At 36.6% G+C, this 17334-nt stretch overlaps 1 protein-coding gene across 1 annotated transcript in view; it reads left to right on the top strand.

Annotated features, from left to right (window-relative positions):
- SEMA3C (semaphorin 3C) overlaps positions 1 to 17334 on the top strand; it is a 175401-nt gene that overhangs the window by 114220 nt on the left and 43847 nt on the right. The window contains exons 11-12 of the mRNA XM_007076782.2: positions 470 to 614; positions 9832 to 10054. Of these exons, the coding sequence (XP_007076844.1) occupies positions 470 to 614; positions 9832 to 10054 (368 nt within the window). The remainder of the gene's footprint in view (positions 1 to 469; positions 615 to 9831; positions 10055 to 17334) is intronic.

Raw genomic sequence — 17334 nt, 5'->3', positions numbered from 1 at the left:
AATGTGAGAACATTCTCACGTTAAAATAATCTTAAGACAAAGAAATACAGTTTTCTCTTAATGAGATTTATTTCTTTCAGTTAAATTATGATAGATTTTATTGACAGTGACTTAGAATTCAAATTCATATTTTTGAATAAATCATGAATTTATTTTTTGTTGTTAAGATAAACTAGTTAGAAACTCTTTGACTTGTCCTATATTTTGGAAACATTGAGAACTCTTCTATAACTTATTATTGTCTACTGCCTCCATGAAATGGATTAAATGTTTTAATGCTTTATGTACCAATGGCTTATTTCAAAATAGGAGAGAAGATCTTTTAGCTTTACAGTGTGTACTGTAATGTTCAACTTTTCCATGATGAATTATCAACTCGTCATCACAAACCTTGCCATCTGTTTTTTTAAATTGTATTTAGAAGTTAAAAAAAATAAGAAAATGGATCTCTTTCTGTTTCTTTTTTTAGCTCAGTTTTTAAAGGATCAGCAGTGTGTGTGTATCATTTATCTGATATACAGACTGTGTTTAATGGGCCTTTTGCCCATAAAGAAGGGCCCAATCATCAGCTGATCTCCTATCAGGGTAGAATTCCGTATCCTCGCCCTGGAACTGTAAGTATCTAGGAAAATTTCTTTGTTATTTTGCTTTTTAAAAAACATATATATATAACTTACCATGATATGATATCATGTTGATGTTTATTAAATATAATCGAAGGGAGCCTGGGTGGCTCAGTCAGTTGAGCGTCTGACTTCAGCTCAGGTCATGATCCCACAGTTCATGGGTTCAAGCACTGCATTGGGCTCTGTGCTGACAGCTCAGAGCCTGGAGCCTGCTTCAGATTCTTTGTCTCCTCTCTCTCTGCCCCTCTCCAGCTCATGCTCTGTCTCTGTCTCTCAAAAATAAATACACATTAAAAAAAAATATATATATATATATGCATATATACACATACATATATATATTGCATTGATATACATATATATGCAATATATATATATATATATATATATATATATATATATATTTACTGACTTACTGATTCACTTATTGTAATTTTTCAGGTTATGGGTTCTCAGATTTGGTATTTTACAAATATGGTATAGTATAGCACTCTCCACAAATTTTTCTAAGTGCTATTGCTAATAAAATCTCTTTTAGATTTGAAGGCAACTGGATATGTTAGACATGGCAGAGATATTTTCCTAATTTTATTGTCATAAAGCCATAGTTTGGAAATTATTAACATTTTGGCGGCATCCTGAAAGAATTTTAATGCTTTTCACACAGCCCTTCCTAATATTAAGGAATGTTACCTATCTTAATAAAGGAATAACCATATGAGAATTAAGTTACAGATAAATCATACGTAGATCTTTCCATTGTAAGGGATATATTTAAAAATTATGTTGTATATTTCTCAAAGAAAGAAATAGTATGTGTAAATAAACACGATGAAAGTGATATTCTAGTTCAGTAAAATATTTGTAAACTCTACAGTTTTGAGGTATACAGGTATATCCATGTTTTGTAATACCAGGAGTATTAAGGAGTACGTTGAAAACTAACCTTTCCAGCTACAGACAGTACACTGACCAATTGGAATTGAACTTTTTCCAGCACTACAACGATCACAGTCCTACTATTTATTTTTCGTTTGGCGCATTATAATGCTTTATTGAATTCTAGAATATTGATTAGTTTTTGTTTCTATAAAATGTCACATGGTACACTGAGAGGAAACAAGAGGAATATGATTTTCAATGGACTTTCATAGGGAATATAATTTTCTTATATTTTCAGTTTCATAATATGGTTATAATTATAAAATAGGGTGGATGTGAGTAGAGAAGAATGATTTTATGGAAAATAATCAAAAGATGGTTGTTAGAATATTATTTTCTTAAAATGTTTCTTTTTCCTTTTTCCTTAGTTATGAAGTTCCCTCTGCCAATATGCTTTTAGATATTCATCCCACATAACTATTTGTTAATTGATAATTTATTTTTTGTGTTATTCTTAGAGTTTATTTGCAATGTATTATTCAGTCCTTTATTTTTCCATCATCTTAAATGTGTGGTTTATAGGAATAATTAACTTTTATTTATTTTTTTTTATTTTTTTTTAACGTTTTATTTATTTTTGAGACAGAGAGAGAGACAGAGCATGAATGGGGGAGGGGCAGAGAGAGAGGGAGACACAGAATCGGAAGCAGGCTCCAGGCTCTGAGCCATCAGCCCAGAGCCCGACGCGGGGCTCGAACTCACGGACCGCGAGATCGTGACCTGAGCTGAAGTCGGCCGCTTAACCGACTGAGCCACCGAGGTGCCCCAGGAATAATTAACTTTTAATTAAAAGATTATCATCATTGCTCCTTACCTGTGAAACAATTAAATTTTGAAGAGCCACACTTAATCATGGCTGGGGATGAAGTCCTATTATACAATTCACAATCTATCCCCTTTTAAATGATCTCTCTTTGATGCCCATAGCTCAACAGAAAGTGGAAAAAGTACTTAATGATTTTGTATAACACAAGGAAAATATCAACAGATGTATCAATCTCAGGGTATCTCAACTTGAGGTGGGTTGGGTAAGGAGCAGAGATTATACAACAGAAGGGGGAGCTGAACCACTTTCAAATTCCATTATAACTCATGGCTCTCATTATTTCATTCAGTGCCCTTCATTCATTTCCAGGGGACTCACTGATAATCTATTCAGAGATAAATGTTAGTTTTGAGGATTACTTGCTATTTGAAGTTGACCAAGTCGTTCCTTCATCTTAATACAGAAAATTAACGGGAGGTTGTGATAGAATATGCTTCCATTAATTATTCTTTTTTGCAACACACATGTGGGATTAGTCAAGGAACGGGTGGTTTGTGAACTCAAAAAATTCTACTTTCCTCCAAGTATATCCTTAAGAGACATTTCTCAGATAAACCAATAAGATTGATAAAAGAGAGCCATGCTAATTGAATCAGGTCTGAGGCCCCAGAGCCTCAATGAGTTTGGGTCGGAGCTACTCTATATCCAGTTTACAGAACATACTGCGTACACCTTGCCTTGTCTCAAGTAGGGATTCCCAGCAGTAACTTGAGATTAGCATGGTGAGAGTAGTTACAGTATGGAAATTGATGACTATTACAAGTGAGGGTTTTGTTTTGCTTTTCCTAAAGAAAAGCCACCTCTGTTCCCAACCCTTGTCAGACTTCACCGGAATGGCAGCTCAAAAGGACTCTCAGGAATCATAGTGAGAAAACCATTCATGTTGAATAGCGATTATTCTACATAAAATGTGGGAATAGATAAACCCCTTTTATTGAAACAAAGTAAGCCAATGCTAAATTAGAAAATTCTGCTAACAGTCCCACTTTTCACTCTTTCCAAGCTGCTAAGAATAAGCATGTTTTTTCTGTTGTAAAGCAGTGTGGTATAAGCCAGGGCTTAGTAACACACATCTGGAGCTGACTCCGTGAAATAAAGGGAGTAGTCGGTACTTGAGACATATTTCTATAATGTGGTTTCTTACATCTGGTGTTGAGACCGGAGCAGCTCCCTTAAATAAAAAAATTGTCAGATGAGTGATCCTTAGGGAGTAAAAGAGGCAGGGTGGAGGAAGACCTCTGGAACTCCTTCTGGAAAAGCAAACCTCCCAGATTTAGTCCCTCCACCCTTCACTGAACAACACACCATGAAGTCTCAGCTGTGTGACTCAGAGTGGCCAGTGTCTGTCTCTTCCCTGGGCTTCCAGGGTTTAATATCCCACTGATGTAGCCAGAAGACCTACAGCCAAGTGACCCAAAGCATTCCCTCTTCTCTCGGGTTAAAAATGTTGCTTCTGAAGACCTCCCAATGAAGAATCAACTGTCATTGCTGTATTTTATTTTCCTACACAGTAGTTCAGTTGCCAGGTCAACCTCATAAATACATGACTGAATTCTTAAAGAAATGACAGGGGCAGACATTGTATACCCTCATTCTAATGTTCCTTGTAGGTGATTCTTTTAAAGCAGGGTGGATAGCTATGTTAGCAAACTGCCCCAACTAGCAAGCACAAGTCAGTGGGAAGAATCCTGCCAATTGTGTCATAATGTTTTTCCATAAGTGATTCAAGTTTGTGGAAGAAACAAGACACCTTTGGTATGTTGCAAAGGGCAGCCAAAGACTGCAGATTCTCTCTGTGGCTGAGCTAACATATTACATTATTCTGTTGCAACGTGTATAAAGCTTCTGTAGAAAATTGTTTTTGCTTATGCTATCGTGTTAAGCAGAACCTAATAAAAGTGTTCTGTTTTAATATCTGTTTATAAGTGGACCAGAACCATCTGCTTTAATCATTGTGCTTTACAGGTCTGGTACCTGGTGCAGCAAAAGAACACAGAAACTTCATGACCCACCTAGTTAGTGTTGGCAAGAAAAAAGAACTTTATTGCTGGCACTTGTGTTGATTCCATGCATCTTTTCATGGTTCTTACATTAGAAATATTTCTATTCTTCAAGGATGTTTAAAACACTGTGAAGAAAGTTTACAATAAAATATATAAGGCATATAGACATGAAAAATTCATTATATGTTGTTTCATATCATTATTCAAGACACATGAATAAAATAGACAATAAATATTATTGAAGTCCAGAGGACAGAAAGACTGCCATGGGATAGCCTTCTCTAGAGAAGGCATATAAACAATAAGAGACTGAACTGGCCCTGAAGGCAGTTGGATTTGGATAATTTAGGTTAGGAAGGAAGGATGTTTCAGCTTACATTATAAGGCAAAGATAGAAATTAATAAGTCCTTCTAGAAGCTCTGTATGAGCTAATAGGACAGGAGCAGAGCAGTCTTGTCAGCAATCGAAGATAAATGCAAATAGGATGAGGACCAACTGGTGCATAAAAGTACAAGTCTTCAACTATGTAATTCTTTAGGCTTCAAATAAAGGGTCTAGACTACCAAGGGTTTCAGCAAGGGTATCACTTTCTCTCAGAATACAAGTTTCAGAGATCAATGCCAGAAACTAACCCAGATTCTGGAATGCCAAATGTCCATGTATTTATCCATATATCACTCATCTTTCAAGTGTTAGGTCAAGTTCCTCTTGACCATGTCAGTCTCTCCTTCTCTGACTAGTTTTGCCTTTATTTTCCAGTCTTTAATCTCAACTCCTACCGCCTTCTTCTGCTTTGTGCTCTATGACCCAGCAGTGCCTCAGGAATTACAGTTCCTTAAATATTCCAACATTTTTATCCTATCTTTAAACCTTTCACCAACCCTGAAACCCTTAAGTTCTCTACTATTCTGAATTCATTTAAAATATATTTGCTCTTAAACATATATGACAACTGATCACAAACCAACATTTGTTATTTATTTTGTCTTAAATTATTATTATATGACTTAATTGTTATTTTGCTTTGAATATACCCATCTTCCTTACTAGAATACTTCTTTCTAGAAGATAATGGTAGCTTCTTATTCTTATGTCTCCTACTGGGCACATCAAAATGCTTTTTGACTAAAAGGTGAATAAAATTAGTCGGTTAAGTGTTGGACTCTTGATTTTGGCTCAGGTCATGATCTCCCAGTTCATGAGATTGAGCCCCGTGTCGGGCTCCATGCTTATAGTGCAGAACCTGCTTGGGATTCCCTCTCTCCCTCTCCGTTTATGCCCCTCCCCCCCCAATTAAAAATTTAAAGAATGTGTTCAAAGAATGGAGATATTCTATTCAATATATTAATATTGAAAACTAGGATCATGGGTGTGCTTTGTGAGGAGCATCAGAGGATGGAAGACATCAAGAATACCTAAAAATAGGAAACAAATTAGGTGAGGATGACAATTGCTGATACGTCCTTAACATGGCATTGTTATTGTTCCCAGCATTTCACCCAGCACTTTAGTAATCAAAATACTTAAAATGTCTTTACTCAAAAAAGGAGTGCCTGTCACTGCTTGATAAACAGAATGCTAGAACTGGAGAAAAACAACTTGAGGTTTAACCCAAACTACTTAATGAAAATTTGCAGAGCTAAATCAGCTTTCTAAAGAGGGGGACACCAGCCTCATTTGTGGACAGAGGCTTTGTTTTATGGTAGTACGTGGATGTTATATTTATCTTGAGATTTTAGTACATATGCTTTCTCATATCACAAAGCAAGGGATAAGTTAGTTGCATCTTATTTGTATTTGGTAATGTTACACTGAGCAAACTTGCAAGTCCAGATACAGAACCTGCAAAGGGTCATCCATTTTTGTTCTTGTCACCATTGTTCTCACTCACCCTGTGTCTTATCTGTAAAGTTTGTGCCACGAATCAATGAAAAAAAATAATTATTGTCAAAAAGAATTCTTTGGTAATTTCGAAAATAAAAGCCTACCAAGAAACACTTGTTTCTAAGCAAGAAGTTCATTGTGACTATAAAACAAAAGTCCCAGATAGGGGACATTTGAATGAATATAAAATAACTGATTAGAGTTGTGAGTTGATTTATTTGGGTTACTACAGTTTTGAGCACCTGAAACATAATTTTAACCGAATTTCAATTAAATAAGGCCAAGAAACCAGACACTTATAATTTAATCACCTTATCACACATGAAAATTGTTAACTGGAAATTATATAAATTGCTCAGTAATATATGCTAACTTTGGATCTTTCTGGAACCTACAAATGAGAATGTTTGCAAATATTTAAAGAGACATCTCAGCTTAGCAAACCATAATTAGTGGTGTTTTATGAGGAACTGGAACTATCTGAATTGCCCGTGCATTTGGTCTTTCCATTTTTTCATTCAGTGAGCAATGTATTTATCTTTTTCCACTTTGTGTGTGGAATGAGGGTAGAAAACACCCATAATTCTACACTTTTCAGAAGTATGGAACATATGCATCAGTTTAGAATACCCTCAAATGAAATTCTTTGTCCTCATTTGGTCTTTTTTGTGGGCAATTTATAAACATGTATATTTAAATATAATGCTTTTTCCTAAAAGAAAAGCACATGAGCCCCAGATGAAAGTCTACTTAATGGGATTATGAACGGGGAGGCTTAGTTTTATTATTTGTCTCATTATCTCTCCTTACTGAAGTCAATTAATTGCTCCTTGTGCCTTTCTATAAAAAAAGAGCTATATTTACTGGTCCTGTAAAAAGTTCTAGTAACGTTAACTGGTCAAAGTGAGTCAAAAAATTGCATTCAGTATGATAGAGTCTAAATGAGTGAGGCAACATTATAATTTGCTGGGAGTTATTTGCAAATGTGAGTCTGCCCAAGGATGCTGGTCCAGAGGCACTAACATTGTGGGAAAGTTGTTGCAAGGGTTTAACCTAGAGATCACCATGTTTTGGGGGACCCCTAAAGTTATTTTTTCTCTTTTTATATTGAATTAACATTAAAATTTTGGCAGATTTCACATAAAATTCCACATTTCTATCTTCTGTTGAAATCTGGCCACACCAGGATGTATTCCTGCATAGGAGCAATCAGCTAGAAATGAGTGTTCATTGCCACTCTTGAAAAGGTATAACTTGGGGCACCTGGGTGGCTCAGTCAGTTAAGCCTCTGACTTCAGCTCAGGTCATGATCTCACAGTCTGTGAGTTCGAGCCCCGCGTCGAGCTCTGTGCTGACAGCTCAGAGCCTGGAACCCATTTCAGATTCTGTGTCTCCCCCTCTCTGTGCCCCTCCCCTGCTCATGCTCTGTTTCTCTCTGTCCCAAAAATAAATAAAAACATTAAATAAAAAAAATTTAAAAAAAAGAAAAGGTATAACTTTCCAGTATGTTACTGACCCATTCCATCCTACTATTTGCCATAGATTTGCTATTGATCAGAAAGTTTGCTTTGTTGATTTCTTTTTACCTTGTACCTCTCTAAAGGGGATAAATGAAAACTAGAAAAGAAATGGTCTTTTTCAAGAAAATATGACTAAATATTTTTTTTGTTTCTAAAAGTAGAAATATTGACAGGTATTTATTTAATAGGGTTACACAAATAATGTTTGTATGTGTTAAAGATTATACCAACAGCTTTGCTTGTATAACTTAACACTTGGATCCTATTAGTGGATAAGTTTGAGTTCCAAGCTTCAGAAGCTCCCAGCCTGCCCCTGAGCTTGACCTCAGATACCCTATAAATGGAATCTTCTCCCCAGAAGCCCTTGTCATGCGCTCTTTCCAGAACTGCTAAAGCTGTCCAGCAGTCCCTTTTCAGTTATTATTGCTGTCTAGCTGCCTCTTTGACCTTGATGCTCTGAATCTTTCCTCTCCTGGCCAGAACTGAAGCTCTTGTTTCATACAGCCCCTGCACCAAAATTGAATGCCAGATGTAATAGAGTAATTCTCTCAATAAACTGCTCTTTGTTGAATATCTACTCTTTATCAGCTGTGTTGTAGCTCTGAGAGTGAAACGATGAACAAAATATACCCAGTTCAGGTCAATACATACCTTACATTCCAGAGGGAGAAACAAACAATAGACATACAAACAACAAATATATAATATACAGTTAGGTAAGTAGAGCTGTGAAGAAAAATAAAGCTGGTTAAGGAGATAGAAAGTAGAGATGGAGATGGGGAACTATTTTTATATGTGTTACCTTTAAAGAAGTAACTTTTGAACTGAGAACTGAATGAGGGTCAGAATGGAGTTATAGGGAGAAGAGCGTTCCAAATGGGTATAGCCAGTGTCAAAGTTCTGGAGCGGGAGCGTGCTTGAGACTGAAGAAGAGCAAGAGGTACTTTGGGAATGGTAGATGAAAGCCAGACATATAGGAGCTTAGAGACCATGCTAAGGGATGGGAATTTTATTCAAAGATTAATGGAAGTCGTAGCAATCTTTTCTAGAAGGGAATTATCAATTCTCATTTTCCACATCCAATCCAAGTTCTGACTTCAGAGATCCCTCTTTGGGGAGGAAAGAACCATATGGAATAAAACTCTTGTATTGAATTCAATTCTGATTGAATCTGATAATGATAACCTGTTTTAGCCAGTGATAGTACTAGATTATATCCACAAGTGTGCCCCCCCACCCCTAACAACACTGTCACTGGCAAGAATAGGAATAGAAAAGTGACAGATGGGAAGCGTAAAAATTTATATATAAAATGGCATCAACTGCTCTCCAAAAACAAACGGAGTAGGAAAAGTGGACTTAGCCTTGTTCAGGTGGTCAAATTGTACACTTTTTTAATTCATTTGCTATAGATAGTTGTATATATAGCCATGTTGTTTTCTCCTCAATGAGTAGCAAATATGATGGTTCATCTTACGGTTTTTTGACTTTACAATGATGCAGAAACAATACAAGTTCAGCAGAAGCTGTAATTTGAATACTTAATTTTGATCTTTTCCCAGGCTAGTGATTTCTCCTCTCTGGATGCTGGGTAGGGCAGCGAGCGGCAACCCCCAGTCTTGTTGTGATCACAAAGGTCAACAACCCATACACTTACAGCCATTCTGTGTTTCACTCTTAGCTCAGTCAAAAAATTACATGAGCTATTCAACACTTTAGTATAAACAAGCTTTGTGTTACTTGATTGTCTCTAATTGCAGGGTAATATATGTGTTGTGAGCACGTTTAAGGTGAGCTCAGCTAAGCTATGATGTTTGGCAGGTTAAGTGTATCAAATACATTTTTAAATTACAGTATTTTCAATTTATGATGGGTTTGTCAGAATTTAAACCCATAATTGTAAGTCAAAGAGGATCTGTGCTTACAACAACTTGAGCTTCTAAATATTTTGAAAAGTGGAGGTCTTTTGGTTATTACTAAAAGGAAGTAACTATTTACTAATTTGGTTCTTTTTAAAATATTTTATTAGTGCCCAGGAGGAGCATTTACGCCCAATATGCGGACCACTAAGGAGTTCCCAGATGACGTTGTCACTTTTATTCGGAACCATCCTCTCATGTACAATTCTATCTACCCAATCCACAGAAGACCTCTGATTGTTCGTATAGGTACTGACTATAAGTACACAAAGATAGCTGTGGATCGAGTGAATGCTGCTGATGGTAGATACCACGTCCTGTTTCTCGGAACAGGTAAGTATTTGAGCTCAAACTATACTTTAATGTGTAGTCAAAGAGCATAATAGGTCAGGACCATAATATTGGAATCAGAGCGACTCCAATGGTATTTCTGTCTGATTCTCACTGAGGTATTTAATGTCTCAATGCCTGTTACCACATCTGTAAAATGGAGTTAATAAAACAAATTACTGTATAGGCTTATTATGAGTAACTAGTGGAATAATATATGTAAAGCACCTAGAAGAGTCCCTGGCACATATTATAGTGAAATATAATAATTATGAGCTGAATGAAAGTATGGGAAGACTTTTAAGGATGGGTTAGTGTTTCTCTCAACTGAACCAAATTCTGCAACTTTAAAAAAAATTTTTTTTAATTTATTTATTTCGAGAGAGAGAGAGAGCACAACTGGAGGAGGAGAAGAAAGAGAGAGAGAGAGTGAGAGAGAGAGATAGAGAGAGAGAGAGAGAGAGTCCCAAGCAGGCTCCACACTACCAGTGCAGAGCCCATTGGGGGACTCGAACCCATGAACTGCAAGATCACAACCTGGGCCAAAGTCAGATGCTTAACCAGCAGAGCCACCCAGGCACCCCTGCAACTTTTTAATAAATACACAGAGTCATTTTCCAGTGATAATGATAATGGTAGATGGTTCTAGATAACATTTAAAAGTGAATTTAATAACAAATATAGTTTTTTTTTTAAATGGTAGTATTTTAATATGTATTTTAATGGTAGTATTTTAATACATTCACAATTGTAGTTTGCCAATTTACTTTAATAGACTAGTTGAGTGAAAAATACTCTTGTTTGTAGACCTACACGAATGTGGAATGGCTGACCTTGTAGCAGGAGTTCTCAAAATGTGGTCCGCAGACCAACAAAATCAGTATAACCCAAGAACTTGTTAGAAATACAGTTTCAGGCTCTAGTCCAAGAACTCTAGGGATAAGACCCAGCGTCTGTGTTTTAACAAGCCCTCCAGGTAACTTGATATACACTAAAGTTTGAGAACCACTACTCTAGAGAAAAAAACTAGTTTGACAGGCAGTAATTAACATCTTTCAAACATTCCTGACTACCTTGCAGGAAGTGATGAAATCTCTTTACCTATAATATCAGAGCTACTTCATGAAATTAGGTAATTTCTCTACTAGTTTCAGAAATAGATCTAAAATGTGTCTGTAAACGTGATTTATAAGATGTGCTGTGGTGCAGGGGTGCCTGGGTAGCTCAGTCTGTTCAGTACACAACTGCTGATTTTAGCTCAGGTCATGACTCACGGTTTGTCAATTTAAGCCCTGTGTCAGACTCTGTGCTGACTGCATGGAGTCTGCTTGGGATTCTCTGTCTCTCCCTTTCTCTCTGCCCCTCCTCTGCTCTCTTTCTCTCTCTTTCTCAAAAATAAATAACTAAACATTTTTTTTTAAAAACAGATATGTAGTTGTGCAATATGTATTCTGAGCTTTCAGGCTTCAATCAGTTTAAGATGTGGATATTTTTTCCTAGCTAAATAATACTTTCAAAGTGTGCCTTTCTTATGAAGTTCTTACTTTGTTCTTACACTTAAAACCCAGATCTGAATCTTTTAGTCTCATGTAATTTCAGTTTGTATTGGTCTGAGGGCAAGAATCTGCTGACATGTACTATTTGGCATCCTGCTTCACACCTGGACATATCTGTGTTTTTACTGATCCTCGCTTTGCTTGCCCTGAGAAATAATCCTTCCTTCCCAGATGAATCATTCTTCAGTGTTCTCAATTTTATCCTTTCCTGCTATCTCCAGGACCTTTCTTTATCACTTATTTTCTTATTCGCTTTATTTGTTCATTTCATTCTCTACTATATCTTTGGCTTGGAAACCTTACACCAGGATACAAAACTAGACAACACCTCCACCTGTTGCCATCCCTGCTGTTCTGCCGATTGTGTCAAGGTGTTCAGTGTCCTCATAAGAAAATCCAATGACCTTAAACCAATGAAGTGCTTCCCTTTTCTCTTCGCGTCACGTGGTACTGCAGAATCTCTCTTTACCTGCTGCTTCGGCCACAAGTAATATACCTCCCTTCTTTCCCTGGCAGTTCTGTTTCCTTCATTAGCCTAGCTTCCTCCGGCTGGTGAGCATAGGTATTCCCGAAGGCTCTGTCCACAGTCCTCTTCTTTTTACATATTCTTTGGCCATCTCATTTATTCATGTGCTTTTAATTTTCCATTATGTACAAACAAATCCCAAATGTATATCTCTAGTCATTGCCATTTCCAGAGCTCAATATTTGCATTTACATCTTTTTAAAAAATTTTTTTAATGTTTTATTTATTTTTGAGACAGAGAGAGACAGAGCATTAATGGGGGAGGGTCAGAGAGAGAGGAAGACACAGAATCTGAAGCAGGCTCCAGGCTCTGAGCTGTCAGCACAGAGCCCGACGTGGGGCTCGAACTCACAGACCGTGAGATCATGACCTGAGCCGAAGTCGGACGCTTAACCGACTGAGCCACCCAGGCACCCCATCTTATTTTTTTTTTTTGTATTTTATTTTATTATTTTTTTTAATTTTTTTAAAGTATTTAATTCCAGTTAGTTAACATGCAGTGTTAAAGTTTCAGGTGTACAATATAGGGATTCAGCACCTCCATTCATCACCCTGTGCTCATCACAGCAAGTACGCTCATTAAGCCCCATCACCTATTTCACCCATCCCCTCGCTCACCTCCCCTCTGGTAACCATAAGATTGTTTTCTATAATTAAAATTCTGTTTCTTGCTTTGACTCTGTCTCTAGTTTTCTTTGCTTTTTTTGTTTTGTTTCTTAAAGTCCACATATGAGTGAAGTCATATGGTATTCATCTTTCTCGGTCTGACTTATTTTGTTTAGCATTTTACTCTCTAGCTCCACATTGTTGCAAATAGCAAAGTGTCATTCTTTTTTATAGCTGAGTAATATTCCATCGTGTGTGTGTGTGTGTGTGTGTGTGTGTGTGCAAATACATTCATCACTTGATAGACACTTGGGCTGCTTCCATATCTTGGCTATTGCAAATAATGCTGCTATAAACATAGGGGTGCATGTATCCTTTTGAATTAGTGTTTTTGTATTCTTTAGGTAAATATCCTGTAGTGCAGTTGCTGGTTCATAGGGTAGTTTTATTTTCAAATTTTTGAGGAAACTCCACACCGTTTTCTGCCAGTTTACATTCTCACCAATAGTGCATCACTTGTTCCTTTATTTCCACATCCCCACCAACACCTGTGTTGTTGATTTACATCTTACTTTTAGAGAACACAGATTGTATAACTCCTTAACATTTCAAACATCATGCTTCAAACTCAACTTACCCACTTCTAAGACTCTCAAACTCTCAGACTCTTAATCAAGTCTCCCATATTTGTATTCTTACCACACATTCCTTTCAAGGTTCTGTTTGTCCTTGATATGTAATCTCTCTAGGCATATCACAGTGGTAAGCTCAATAAATATTTGTCAAGATGAATTGAATATCATGACTAAATACATTGCTACTCATATAATGAAGTGAATTCATAACTATTTGCAAAAGTTATTCTTCATTTGCATATAAGCTGTGTTCTCCAAAGATGTAACCTCCATGTGGAGGACTTTGAAGAGTTGCTTTTAGCCTTGGCTCAATCATCTAACATGGAGTTTGCATTTAAAAAAAAATTCCTTGAGTGAAGTGGTAAATTTTAGAGTCCTTCTTCTCCCTAATATCTTATATCACTCATAAAAAATGTTTTCTTTTTTTTTTCTTTTGGAACTTGTGTTAAAAGTGGACTCTGATGTCACAGTTGGGTTGTTTTCTCATGAAAGTCTGCATAAAATATGTAGATTTAATGGATGGAATTTTCAAGTCTTTATAAACTGTGTAGCAGTTTATTCAGATAGAAGGCAGTAAAAAACATACTTTTGCACAAATTCTTTGGCTTTCCTTACTACATAAGTATCTGGCACTTTTACATAGACTTTTTATGTTGGTATTTAAACATTTGTGTCATTTTGAAAAACAGTGTTTAGGGATATGTTTTTAATTGTACTGAGACGCTTCCCTAATGATTCCTTACAAAGCCACATGAGTCTCTGAAAGACTCTCCTCCAACAGGAGAGTACATGCTATGATAGTACCTCTGCCGACACCATCTTTCTGAAGAGATGATAACTCACTTAACCATTGGATCTTGTCCCCATGGTCCAATCAATCTGCACTGTAATTTAGAAGCAGTGATTCCAATTTACCTGAAACTCTAACAGCCAGTATATTGGTATAGAAATATTTGTTGCCCAGGTAGTTTTTGGATCGCTGGCAAAACTTCTTCAAAAGAGTCCTCAGTGCTTGTTTGCTACTAAAAGTGAACAGAATAACCTTTTCTGAAATGGAACTTGGGAGAATTACAGGTCACTGCTCCCAAGGATTTCTTACCTTGTGTATCTAAATATCTTAGGAAGGAGATAAGATGTCATGGTGTTGCCAACTCCCTAATTACCGGAGAGCTTTTCAGCAGTTATAAGTAAATAATAATATTGCAAATACTGCCAGAGGCAAGCTTCTCTCGTGGCTTCCTTTTCTCTTTACCGTTATGGAAAATTCAGAGGAATTCAATGAAGACATTAGCTGTCAAAGAAGATGCCATTAAAAAAAAAAAAAAAAAAAAAAGAAAACTTAAAACTTACATGACAGTTAACTGGAATGAAAATAGGATATTATGTAACTGTATTCACTTTGAATATTGTGAATGATTTTGTAACTCCCAGAATCTCCATGGTAGTTATGTGGGTCCAATGCCTGGTAAGAGTTACAATTAGCCCCTTATAGTGTACTATACTGGCTGAGTTTGAGAGGCTGATAATCTTACTCTCCACTCACCTGGAACTACTTCATTATATTTTGTGTATTGTCAGATTCAAAGACAGACAGACAGATAGATAAAATAATAACTGAAAGAAAGAGAGGGAGGGAGGCAAAAAGAGAAGGAAGGAAGGAAGGAAGGAAGGAAGGAAGGAAGGAAGGGGAGGGGAGGAGGGAAAGAGGGAGGGAGGAAGGAAGGGAGGGAGGGAGGGGAGGAGGGAGGGAGGGACAGAGGGAGGAAGGAAGAGAGGGAGGAAGGAAGGGAGGGAGGAAGGGAGGGGAGGAGGGAGAGAGGGAGGGAGGGAGAAAGGGAGGGAGGGAGGGAGGGAGGGAGGGGAAGGGAGAAAGAAAGAAAGAAAGAAAGAAAGAAAGAAAGAAAGAAAGAAAGAAAGAAAGAAAGAAAGAAAGAATTTGAGCTTTGTCTACTCATATTTTATTTCTTACAGTTTGCATTGTCAATGTCTAGTCTAGGGTTCAGCAAACTACAACCTAGACCAAATCTGACCCACTGCATGTATGGTGCATAAGCTAAGAATGTCGTTTTACATTTTTAAATGTTTGAAACAAAATAAGAAGAATATTTCATGAGCACTGAAAATGACAAAATTTGTAGATTACCACGTACATGAATAAAGTTTTATTAGAATACGGCCACAGTTATTCCTTTACATTTTGTCTGTGGCTGCTTTTGTGCTACAATGGCAGAGTTGAGTAGTTGCCACAGAGACTGTTTAGCTCACAGAGCCTAAAATATTTGTTATTTGGCCTTTTAGAGAACAAGTTTGCTGACCTTGTTTTGTCTGATAGTTGGATAATTTTAGAAAAATTAAGACTTCTTAAAGGAGCTATTTTCTAATATGTAGATATAATACAGGAATTCATAATGTTGCCCAAAATAAATATTTCTCCTTTTATCTTGAGTAAAAAATATTCTGATGTTCTATTAAAACTTAAACTAGAAACTAAGTTTCCTTTTGTTCCCATTCATTCCTGCTGCTACTCCTCTAAAAAAGATCTCATGTTGAAAAAAATGTATCTTAAAATCACGTTTTGTTTTATTTGGTGGTATTTGTTGGTGTTTTGTAGCATCTTTGTTTTGTTGTGGTTTGTTGTTTTGTTTTGTTTTGTTTTGTGCTGTGTATTAGTTCTTAGAATTAGTGATGTGGGTATTTTTATGATCTTTACCCGCTCCCCCCCACCCCCCCCACCTTTTTCTTAATCTTTAAGAAAGGCTGTAAAACAGCCAGCAAGGGCTCTTATAGGATTAACATTTCTATTTTAACTTTGCCACCTACTGCTTACATCCAGGCCATTTGTTCAAAGCTGACTATATTGCACAAGTGAAGACATTTTTGCCTGTTTTCTTTTTGGAGTTATGAAAATATCTAAATGTCTGGGTCAAGTTCAGATACATTCGATCAAATTTATATTTTTAGCACTATATATGAATCAGAATGACATGTGATTTCTGATGAAAGCACGATAGTTTCTTGTGAATGGATGTTAGTAGTTTAGGATGATTTAATGCCATTATGATTTTTAAATGTAAGGTCGATACATGTGGTGTTCTGCCAAAATTCTTATATACTGTGTACTGTTTCATGCTTCTTATTAGCTTCCGTTTCACTGGATGAGTACTAAGTTGGAATGTTGGCTCCAGCAAGTCCTTTGAAAGCGTGGAGTTTTGAAGTGCATGCCACATATGTGACTAAAGTCTTAATACGTTTGCCTTGCAGCATTACAGGATAACTACCTTCATAGGAATGAACCGGTTTTGGCAGTCCTGTCTCTTGGAATGGCACACTTAATGAACCACAGAGCCAGACATTTTGATTTTTAAAGAACTCCCTAAAATACTCCATGTAAAATTTGATAGCTAGAGCTGTGCTTTTGAGCTCAGAAATGACTCCCATCAGTTGGAAGCTGGGCACGAATGTCACTCTGAGGATAATGTCTAGACTTCCCCTTTGCTTAGGAGTGAGGAACAAATCCCTTTATAAGTCACTGGATTTTAATAACATTGTGGTTCACTGCTTTCCAAAGCAGAACCTGGAAACTTCTGAGAATTTACCAAGGATTCTACTGGGATTTTCACAGCAGGAAAAACTAATGGAACACAGTGGAATGATGGCTGAATTGACAGGAGAAGATGATAAATCGCAGTGTGATGATTGCTTGATCATGTAGAAGAGTAGCAAAAAGGGAATATGTAAAGAGAGGGAGGAAGAAAAGGAAGGTAGCCCATACAGTGATTGCTAATCCAGAAATAAATGTTCTCATTTAAATGATGCCTCCAAAACACAGCTTCTTGAAAACATATATGGCTAATTGCTGAAAAACTTTTATTGCAAATAGCAGAATTTTTTTTTCTTCAAGACACTCTTCAAGATATATTTTTTTAAGACAGCATACAATCTCACATAGTGATTATATAA

This window comes from Panthera tigris, chromosome A2, assembly GCF_018350195.1.
Source record: "Panthera tigris isolate Pti1 chromosome A2, P.tigris_Pti1_mat1.1, whole genome shotgun sequence".
Classification (NCBI taxonomy): Eukaryota; Metazoa; Chordata; class Mammalia; order Carnivora; family Felidae; genus Panthera; species Panthera tigris.
The sequence above is the reverse complement of the archived record's forward strand: the minus strand, read 5'-3'. Positions and strand labels throughout refer to the sequence as shown.